Raw genomic sequence first — 11893 nt, 5'->3', positions numbered from 1 at the left:
TTAAAAAATTAATTGATATGTAACAAATTTTAACCCAAGATTATAAACTGATGCAAAAAAAATCCTTTTATTCATAAAATACAGAACTCATCATATATAATTTCTTCATTTTGCTCTCAATACTCGTTTGACCATTATGGCATATATAAACAGTTTTTGTCCAGCTACCGTCAAATTTTACGAAGGTTTGACAAAGTTATTGATTGGTATCTTCAAACTTCAACCACGTACCACGTTATGAACCTATATGTACATATAGTTATATTATTGACACCGCCAATGAAATTTAGGACCGAAATGTCTCGCTTTCGCGACATATAAGTCAATAGCTCGACAAAAATTGCAAACCACATTTCGAATTAGCACATAATGAATTGCTTAAAAAAAATAAGGAAAGTGAGTATATAGATTTCACTGTAAATTTAGACTTTGACAGAAAATGAACAAATATATAATATGATACTAATTATCGTCACTTTTATTTGCAATTACCAATCCATTGAAGAAAGATTTAGAAGATTGATGTACTGTTAACCAATTCTTTCATTTTTATTTAGATGAAAATATATTTTTTACCCAATTCAAGTGTACGCCCGGGCGTTATGACGTAAACGTGGCTACGCGCATGGATGTGATGTGATTGCCAATGAGACAACTCTTCACAAGACACCAACAAAACATCTATAGGTCAATATGGCCTTCAACAATGAGAAAAGCCCATACCGCATAGTCAGCTTAAAAGACCTCGAAATGACAAATGTAAAACAGTTCAAACAAGAAAACTAACAGCCGAATCTATGTAAAAAAAAATGAAAGAAAACAAATTTATAACACAACAACAAGCAACAACCATGTTAAATTACAGGCCCTTTACTTGGGACAGGTACATACATTCAGAGCTTGGAGGGGTTAACAGGTTAGCCAGATCTCAACCCTCCCCCTAACCTGAGACAGTGGTTATAGTTAACAAGAGGTGACATCTAGCAAACATCTCTAGTGTGTGATTAACAGCAATTGGCAACTAAAAATGTAATGATTGGGCCAAATATACAAAGTGGATAATTTTTTTTTCTTTTCAGAACCTTGTTCAAGCTGTAGAACATTTATGCCTTGGAAAGAATCACTCATTTCATGGTAATGTATTAAATCGTGATTGTGTTTTTTGGCAATAGTTATATTTGTTGTTCAACCAAATGGCTTTGCCAAGTACATGAAGTATATTTGAATCCTGTCACAATTTCCCATAGATTAAAATAATTATCTCCCTTATCTACGTAAGTCCAGTCAGGTCAATTCTAAAATCCAATTTATAAATTCTGAATTTATGAGTAAATATCTTGATGAACTGAGTCTTCATGCTTAACCACAAGTCTACAAGCCAAAGGTTGTAAAATTACTTTCAGTCTTGTTAAATTCTAAAAGCATAAAATTGAGCTTTGGCTAGTGGTTTCAAAAATTAATATTGTGTGACTGTGAACTATTGGGTAAAGAAGCAGACTGTTCATTAAAAAAGAAAATAAAAGAATAAAAACTAAGGCATACTGTTTGCCTATATGTAGTTGCTTATATCATGTATATTAACTTAAGGTCAAGGAACAGTAAATGGGCTATGTGGCAGATTTTGCTAAAAATTTGCATACAACCTTGGCTCGTTGAACTACAACTGAAAATCAAAAAAATAATACATTTATCTCTTTTATTATCTGAAAAAAAGGCAGATTGATTCCTTTAATATGGGTGAATATTTGTATAGAAAGCACAGAAAATTGGCGAAAAACCTTCTAAAATTTGTCTTGAAATAGCCAAATCTCTAATTCTACTCCATAGATTTATCTAAAAAAACTATATATTGTTGACACATAAATTTCTGTTTTAATGATGTAAAATAATCGATAACGTTACGATTTTTTCGACGGTTTGTTGGATTTTTTCACAAAGAGCGCAACTTTGAATGATATATACCGTAAAAACAAAGTCGGTGACACTATCTTTATTTTGCATCATTATAACGGAAATTTATGTATCAACAACATATAGTTTTTTAAGAAAAATCTATGGAGTAGAATTAGAGATTTGTCGATTTTAAGACAAATTTTAGAAGGGTTTTTGCCGATTTTACGTGCTTTCTATACAAATGTTCACCCATTCTGTAAGAATTTAATCAGTAATATTTCAAATGATAATTGAGATAAATGCATTATTTTTTCGATTTTCAGTTGAAGTTCATTGAGCCAGAGTTGTATGCCAAATTTTACTGAAATCTGTGACATAGCCCATTTACTGTAACTTGACCATAATTTAAACTTTGATGGATGGTTGCAATTGTCTCATTGGCAATCATATCCTTATTTTTATAAGAGTTTTTTTATTAAGTAACTTGATTATCCAAAAAATGAAAATATATTTGATATGAAATTCAGGCAAAACATATAGTAGCTAGAGTCTGTATATAATGGTCACCCTCGGGCAAAAAGTCAAGCGATTACCGGTCTTATTAGATTTGTCACCATGGACAAAAAACCAAACCATTTGTGAAAAACAAGATGAAAAAAATATGCTTTTATTATCTAATTTGAACAGGTAATAAAGATATGACCTTGACCCAGAAAAGAGCTTGCCTTACCCTAGGAGCGCTGGCTAAGAACCTCAAAGACATTGATAATGATACAGAAGCTCAAAGAATAATAGAAAAATTTGAGACCTGGCTTGGAATACATAATGAAGGTATTGATAAATTATAATATAATTCCATAGTCCAATGATATCCACTAGGTTATAAAGATTCATCGATATCAGTGATGTTGGATACACTTGCTATACATGTAGCAACATCCTTTCAAGAAATTTTTGTAATGAGATGCAAATTAGTCCATTATTTTTCTCTCTTTGCTTGTTTTTAATTTTTCATTTGGGGCCTTTAATAGTTGAATGAGTACAACATTGGCCTATATTTGCAAACTACAACTTCATTTTGATATACATTTAAATTTCAGGAAAACAAAAAAAACATGAGAGTTGATCTTCTATTTTTAGGCCATGCCTTATACACTTGAATTTGTTATTCATATAACTTTGCTTTGTATTAAATATTTAAGCGGAATTTATGAAAATAGTAAAACCAAGAGAGAGACGATCCCTAGGTAGAAAGTATCACGACAGAGACAACCATGTAGCTCTGAAGAGATCACTGATACATGTTCTTGGGAACGCTGGTCACCCTAGATCTCTCCAGCATATCACATCTTATATGGAGCTGAATAAAGCCAACCCAGAGTTAAGGAGGGCTGCTACCCAGGCATTAAGACAATTTACTTGTAATGAGGTAATATTAAAACTGATCATTTGCTGGATGGAAAGATTCAGACATAGATTCAATGCATGTGACAGCTAGCCAACTTAATGTGTAAAACTACAAGACTTTTACATGAATATTAAAAAAAAGTAATATTTCAATTTTGGAAGTGTACAGTACTTTACATATATAGTTACATATTTGGACATGATTTTTTTTTTTTAGTTTTTGAGAACAATTAATTTTTTATATTGTCTATATGAAATTTTAATGTTTGCAGGAATAAATGTATTTACACTTGTGGTATTTAGCTGTATTTTTCCTCCGAATGACCTTATATCACCTCCGAAGAATCTTTTGACGTCGAGCAACAATCACTTTTTAGTTGTGACGTCAAATATTTTGAATTATGAAGTCAAAGTTTACAGGAACCTGTGTGATGTTATGTAATGGCGGACAAATTTGCATACAAGTGTAAATACATCTATTATCTCTCTTGTCTCTTAATATCATATTAAAATGATTTTTTTTTAATGCTGGTACTTTTCATTTGCAGTTAAATTCAAAGTTTGGGGTATACAGAAATGAATTACAACGTTAACCCAACAACACAGCACCACAAAAAGTAGAATTAGAAGACATTAAGAGGGTACATTCTGTCTTTAACAAAAAATCATTCAAAAAAAACTATATAGATTTAATTGTGACAACAAAGATTTCCTGCTAATGTCCTGCTGCCTAAATGAAAATGAAATGAACTTAAGAATATACAGTTCAGATTGCACCTCTACTTGAAACAAATTTTCAACTGAGACCAAATAACATATAGGTTAAAAACTACAGGTCATCAAAAGGCCTTCAACAATGAGCAAAAACATACCTCATAACATACAATTCTACTCTTTCATACATGTGTACATTAATCTTCTAGGTGGAGATAGATGAATTGCATTTTCATGTATATATTTCAGAGTGCTGCACATCTATTAAGATCTACATTGTTTGACTCTGAAGATATAGTGAGACATAGCGCCTATGAGATTTATGTAGAACACCCTGAAAGTAAACAGCTGACAAAAGAGCAAGAAGATGCTGTCCTGGCGTAAGTTTATACTATTCATGTTAATTTTTGGTAATATTAAATAGCAAAAGGGTCTGAAATGGTGTAATTTTTAATCAACAGCTTGTTCTATATTAGTTTTACATAAAATTGAATTCTTTGATTCATAGTTTTTACATCCTCCCAGCTAATTAATTGAGCCACATATTTTTGTATTATAGAAATTATTACAAAGTTCATGCTTCATGGTAAAATTTTCAAACGTGCAGCCTGCAACGTTAGCTACTAGTTTGTTGCCCTAGACTAGTAAAATATTATTCAGACAAGTAAATGTACTGCATTACATTATGATTGGTTAGGTACACCTTTTAAACAATAGATAGCCTATTAAAAAAATCTTTATTTTCACCTTTGATGTTCAAGCAATAAAATTAAATTTTTCACATTTTTAGCTCACCTGGCCTGAAGGGCCAAGTGAGCTTTTCTCATCACTTGGCGTCCGTCGTCGTCGTCGTTAACTTTTACAAAAATCTTCTCCTCAAAAACTGCTTGGCCAAATTAAATCAAACTTGGACACAATCATCATTGGGGTATCTAGTTTAAAAAATGTGTGGCGTGACCCGTCTAACCAACCAAGATGGCCGCCATCGCTAAAAAATAGAACATAGGGGTAAAATGCAGTTTTTGGCTTATAACTCAAAAACCAAAGCATTTAGAGCAAATCTGACATGGGGGTTAAATTGTTAATCAGGTCACCATCTATCTGCCCTGAAATTTTCAGATGAATCAGACGACTTGTTGTTGGGTTGCTGCCCCTGAATTGGTGAATTTTAGGGAAATTTTGTCCGTTTTTGCTTATTATCTTGAATATTATTGTAGATAGAGATAAACTGTAAACAGCAATAATGTTCAGCAAAGTAAGATCTACAAATAAGTCAACATAACCAAAATGGTCAGTTGACTCCTTTAGGAGTAATTGCCCTTTATAGTCAATTTTTAACCATTTTTCGTTAATCTTAGTAATCTTTAACAAAAATCTTCTCCTCTACAACTACGGGGCCAAATTAAACCAAACTTGGCCACAATCATTATTGGGGTATCTAGTTTAAAAATGTGTGGCGTGACCCGTCAAACCAACCAAGATGGACGCCATGGCTAAAAATAGAACATAAGGGTAAAATGCAGTTTTTGGCTTATAACTCATAAACCAAACCTTTAAGAGCAAATCTGATGGAGTAAAATTGTTAAACAGGTCAAGATCTATTTGCCCTGTAATTTTCTGATGAATCGGACGACTCGTTGTTGGGTTGCTGCCCCTGAATTGGTAATTTTAGGGAAATTTTGCTGTTTTTGGTTATTATCTTGAATATTATTATAGATAGAGATAAACTGTAAAAAGCAATAATGTTCAGTAAAGTAAGATCTACAAATAAGTCAGCATGACCGAAATGGTCAGTTGACCCCTTTAGGAGTTATTGCCCTTTATAGTCAACTTTTAACAATTTTCATGAAATTTGTAAATTTTAGCTAACATTTTCCACTGAAACTACTGGGCCAAGTTCAATATAGATAGAAATAATTGTAAGCAGCAAGAATGTTCAGTAAAATAAGATGTACAAACACTTCACCATCACAAAAACACAATTTTGTCATGAATCCATCTGTGTCCTTTGTTTAATATTCACATAGACCAAGGTGAGCGACACAGGCTCTTTAAATCCTCTAGTTGAAATTATGATTGAAGTTTGTTTACAGTGATTTTATATATCTTTACATTACAGACAACACTACACATACCAAATGATCGCAAGAGTAAGACGAGCGTCTCTAGCTGATATTCTAAAGGCGTTAAGTTTCCATCTTGGCATGCCAAAGTATGACTGGAGTAAGACAGTTGGCAGTAGGAAGTTAGGAGCATCCTTTGGATTCAGACAGGAAAATTTTGTAGACTTACACCTAGGTATGAATCGAATTACAAATGGAAGATCAGAATATGCATTATAATGAGATATTCAAAGCATGGTTTTACTTGAAGTTGCCATTCTGCTTTCAGTTGCTAGCCAATTCTATATGACATAAATATTAATATTAGTAATAGACTCAATATGATAGTGAAATAATTTGATAGTTATAGTAACTGTTGTCAAATTCAACATTTAATTACTTCCTAGCATTGGCCCTTAATCAGGATTTGTATGTCAGGTATTTAATACAAAAATAAGGGGAGTGTCTGTTTGTTTATTCACACATTGTGGTCAATTAAATGGAATTTGTGCAATTTTTATGATTGCCAATGAGACTAATAAAATCAACCAAAGTTAAAAAAAAGTGGATGTAAGCTATTTTAGGCAACAATACAGCTTTCGAACAATGAGATATAGACAGCTATAAAATTTGTTTTCCTGTACTCTTATACCTTTAAAACATGAACCTTATATTCTGAAATAAGAGATTGACACCCAAATCTCTTTCCATACAGGTTTGGCATAAGAAATATGTTGAACAAAAATTATTTCAAAAATCATTATCAATTAAATAATATTCTGTCCTGTTTTTCAGAGCCATTCAAAGGGAAGTTTGAATTGAAAGTAGATAACTTGGCCTTTGCTGAAGTAAATGTTGGTCTCATTGGAAAGAAATTTGACATCTTTAAAGTGTCTCTTTGTTACAAGAAAAAAGTGGAATATGATCTTAATGTGCTTAAGGTAATAAATTATTAGAGTTATAAAACTTCAGCTTGTAAATACTGGTATATGTCTTTTATTTAAATGTGCATTAAGGTCACTGGTGGTACCCAACACTTTCACTTAAATTAATTTGGCTTGTTTTAATTTTCATAAAATTGTGTTGACCCTTTAACAAAAATATAAAAAAATCAAAAGTTTTGTTCCAACACTTTTGACAGAAGAATTACACTGGTTATATATAGCAGTTTGACGAACACCAATTTTGATCATTGAGAAGCTTAATATTCTTTTTACAACACAACATAATTAAAACGTTTAGCTGACTTTACAAAGTTATCTCTCTGTAGTGTTAGGTACCACCTTAATGGTTTCTTTTCCATTTTATAATATTTGAATTTAACTTCTCTAAAAAAAAGGCCTACTTTAGATTTTAAGTTTTTTTATGATAATCACAGTCTTACAATCTTTCTTTGTAATTATTTAGAAACCTTTATAAGCCCATTTGTATATTTAAACACTACAGTTATAGGACTATTGCTGAAGTAGATTAATATCCCATATTGTTAGGAAAAACCTGTAGATTCAAATATTTATGTTTGTAGAATTGTTCCAATTTTTGTTACTTTGAGAAAAACTTAGTAGTTTACCTTATTTTGACATATCATTATTCATGTTATTTGATCATATTAAAGTCTGAAAGTAATTTATATGTCATATTTTTTTTAAGTATTTAAAAGTGTCTTTCCTCTTACCCATTACAATTAATATACCACCAATATCAATGCACACAGTATTGCCTTTCTATCTAAAAAAAAAAAACCAACGAATTGACTTTTTAATTTTTTTATTTGAAATGCATACTAAAAATGATGGTATTTTTTCAGGACTTTGGTTTTGATGATATTCAGAATGTAGCCACACTATTTGACAGACTTTACAACATGATTATAGATCCAGTCTTAGAAGCTGCAAAAACCATAAAGGAACTTATTGAGATGGTGACAGAAATGACATTTGTCCAACTTGTCAAGGAAATCATAAAAATATTCAAAAATCTCCCAGATATAATTCACAAAATAGTTGAGTCAGTAGTCGCAGCGTATTATAAATTGATTGATTATGATGGCTATCCGTTAATTGACAGATTCAAGAAAGTGATTAGCAGAGTCACAACCTTCATCAATGATGTCAAATCTGATGTGTTAGGATTTTACCATGTAAGTTATCTGTTCTAACATAATGAGTTAAGACTTGAATCTTTTTCATATAATTATTAAAGAATAAGTAAGGATCAGAATAATTTTAGCACTGCACATGTTAAAAATTTTAAACAATGTTAAAAGAATAAGTGGAAATAAAAAAATCAAGCCACTGTGTTAAAATTAAATTGATATCATGCTTTTTATTAGCTCACCTGGCCCGAAGGGCCAAGTGAGCTTTTCCCATCACTTTGCGTCCGGCGTCCGGCGTCCGGCGTCCGGCGTCCGGCGTCCGTCGTCCGTCGTCCGTTGTCCGTCGTCCGTCGTCGTTAACTTTTACAAAAATCTTCTCCTCTGAAACTACTGGGCCAAATCAAACCAAACTTGGCCACAATCATCATTGGGGTATCTAGTTTAAAAAATGTGTGGCGTGACCCGGTCAACCAACCAAGATGGCCGCCAGGGCTAAAAATAGAACATAGGGGTAAAATGCAGTTTTTGGCTTATAACTCAAAAACCAAAGCATTTAGAGCAAATCTGACATGGGGTAAATATGTTTATCAGGTCAAGATCTATCTGCCCTGAAATTTTCAGATGAATCGGTCAATCGGTTGTTGGGTTGCTGCCCCTGAATTGGTAATTTTAAGGAAATTTTGCTGTTTTTGGTTTTTATCTTGAATATTATTATAGATAGAGATAAACTGTAAACAGCAATAATGTTCAGCAAAGTAAGATCTACAAATAAGTCAACATGACCAAAATGGTCAGTTGACCCGTTTAGGAGTTATTGCCCTTTATAGTAAATTTTTAACCATTTTTCGTAAATTAAAGTTATCTTTTACAAAAATCTTCTCCTCTGAAACTACTGGGCCAAGTTAATCCAAACTTGGCCACAATCATCTTTGGGGTATCTAGTTTAAAAAATGTGTGGCGTGACCTGGTCAACCAACCAAGATGGCCGCCACGGCTAAAAATAGAACATAGGGGTAAAATGCAGTTTTTGGCATATAACTCAAAAACCAAAACCTTTTGAGGAAATTTGACATGAGATAAAAATGTTTATCAGGTCAAGATCTATCTGCCCTGAAATTTTCAGATGAATCAGTCAATTGGTTGTTGGGTTGCTGCTCCTGAATTGGTAATTTTAAGGAAATTTTGCTGTTTTTGGTTTTTATCTTGAATATTATTATAGATAGAGATAAACTGTAAACAGCAATAATGTTCAACAAAGTATTATCTACAAACAAGTCAACATGACCGAAATGGTCAGTTGACCTGTTTAGGAGTTATTGCCCTTTATAGTCAATTTTTAACCATTTTTTCGTAAATCTTAGTTATCTTTACAAAAATCTTCTCCTCTGAAACTACTGGGCCAAATTAATCCAAACTTGGCAACAATCATCTTTGGGGTATCTAGTTTAAAAAATGTGTGGCGTGACCAGGTCAACCAACCAAGATGGCCACAAAGGCTAAAAATAGAACATAGGGGTAAAATGCAGTTTTTGGCTTATAACTCAAAACCAAAGCATTTAGAGCAATCTGACTTGGGGTGAATTTGTTTATCAGATTAATATCTATCTGCCCTGTAATTGGAAGATGAATCTGACAACCTGTTGTTGGGTTGCTGCCCGTGAATCGGTAATTTTAAGGAAATTTTGCTGTTTTTGGTTATTATCTTGAATATTATTATAGATAAAGATAAACTGTAAACAGCAATAATGTTCAGCAAAGTAGGATCTATAAATAAGTCAACATGACAGAAATGGTCAATTGACCCCCTAAGGAGTTATTGTCCTTTATAGTCAATTTTTAACAATTTTCATAAAATTTTAAATTTTTAATTAACATTTCCACTGATACTACTGGGCCAATTTCAATATAGATAGAGATAATTGTAAGCAGCAAGACTGTTTAGTAAAGTAAGATTTAAAAACACATCACCATCAACAAAACACAATTTTGTCATGAATTCATCTGCTTCCTTTGTTTAATATTCACATATACCAAGGTGAGCGACACAGGCTCTTTAGAGCCTCTAGTTAAAATAATTATGTTTCCGACAGCTTTTTTAAGCTACATTTTGTGAAAAATTGTCAGATTTCAGAAGGATTCTACACAGAAAAAGCCACTTTTGTTTAAATAGAAAGACAAAAATAATGTCTTTATATTATTAGAACAAAACTATTGGAGTTAACTCCCCTTACATTAGTTTTTGAAAGAAAAAAATTGTCTTGAACATGCATGAAATATTCTTTAAAAAATCAATCAATTAAACACAATTTTCATTCTGATATAGGGAACTTTTTTTTTGAATTTTCCTCAAGAGTACAGTATTTTTGTGATTTTACTTTTTTCTAGAATTGAAATTCCCCAGTTTTTTTGCCCCATTTACAATAGTAAAGGGGCATTATGTTTTCTGGTCTGTGGGTCCGTCCTTCCTTTTGTCTGTCTGTCCGTTCATTCCTTCATCCCACTTCAGGTTAAAGTTTTTGGTCAAGGTAGTTTTTATCAAGTTGAAGTCCAATGAAACTTAATACACATGTTCCCTATGATATGATCTTTCTTATTTTAATGCCAAATAAGAGTTTTTACCCCAATTTCAAGGTCCACTGAACATAAAAAAGGATAGTGCGAGTGGGGCATCCGTGTACTTGGGACACATTCTAGTTATGCCCCTTATAATAGTAAAGGGGCATTATGTTTTCTGGTCTGTGGGTCCGTCCGTCCATTTGCTCGTCCTGCTTCAGGTTAAAGTTTTTGGTCAAGGTAGTTTTTGATGAAGTTGAAGTCCAATCAACTTGAAACATAGTACACATGTTCCCTATGATACTGTGGATTCATTTATTTTCGTGGGTACCAATTTTCGTGGTTTGAGGAAAACTTACATATTCGTGGATATTTAATTTCGTGGTTTTGGCAAAGTCTACACTCATTCCTTTATAAAATTTGTATTTCGTTGAACATTTGAATTCGTGGTTCTCCTATACCCACGAAATCCTAAAATTGGTATCCAACGAATATTAATGAATCCACAGTATGATCTTTCTAATTTTAATGTCAAATTAGAGATTTTACCCCAATTTCAAGTTCCACTGAACATAGAAAATGATAGTGCAAGTGGGGCATCTGTGTACGTGGGACACATTCTTGTTTTAATATTAAGCTGTGAAAGGCCCCTCAAATGTCAAAATGTGAAACAAGTCTACTTTTAATAAAAAAAATGTTATATTTTATTGTATATTAGTTGTAATGTAAGAGCATCTTATTTGTTTCAGTGTATTGCATTGTAAATTGAAAACTGTATGTTTTAATAGAGTATAGCAGATGCAATGACAGTTACTCTACCATTTGTGGCCCATGAGATGGGGGAAGGATTTATCTTAATCAAAGACAGCTGGAAATTTTGGGAAAATCCTGTGCAATCATTTAATGGCATTGAAATGGCACTTCTCAAGTAAGTACAAACAATGTATTGCACACATTTCACAAAATCAAATGCCAAATGAACTATATTTTCTTCTTCAATCCAACCAGAATGCTGCTCATATTAAATTCAATGAACAAATTAACATTTAAAAATGTCCATCCGGATTTGTTTTTGAGGAACCCAAGAAATAATGTCTGTTGCTTCAAATTCCAAACCTTAATGTATTGC

At 32.3% G+C, this 11893-nt stretch overlaps 1 protein-coding gene across 1 annotated transcript in view; it reads left to right on the top strand.

Moving 5' to 3' along the window:
• The first annotated feature begins 2591 nt into the window (after positions 1-2591).
• The window catches only part of LOC134727466 (uncharacterized), a 77352-nt gene continuing 68050 nt past the window's right edge, over positions 2592-11893 (top strand). The window contains exons 1-7 of the mRNA XM_063591848.1: positions 2592-2724; positions 3096-3322; positions 4264-4394; positions 6134-6312; positions 6912-7057; positions 7924-8256; positions 11553-11692. Of these exons, the coding sequence (XP_063447918.1) occupies positions 2592-2724; positions 3096-3322; positions 4264-4394; positions 6134-6312; positions 6912-7057; positions 7924-8256; positions 11553-11692 (1289 nt within the window). The remainder of the gene's footprint in view (positions 2725-3095; positions 3323-4263; positions 4395-6133; positions 6313-6911; positions 7058-7923; positions 8257-11552; positions 11693-11893) is intronic.

This window comes from Mytilus trossulus, chromosome 8 (genome assembly GCF_036588685.1).
Source record: "Mytilus trossulus isolate FHL-02 chromosome 8, PNRI_Mtr1.1.1.hap1, whole genome shotgun sequence".
NCBI lineage: Eukaryota > Metazoa > Mollusca > Bivalvia > Mytilida > Mytilidae > Mytilus > Mytilus trossulus.
Note: the sequence above shows the minus strand (reverse complement) of the source record. Positions and strands in the feature narration are given on the sequence as shown.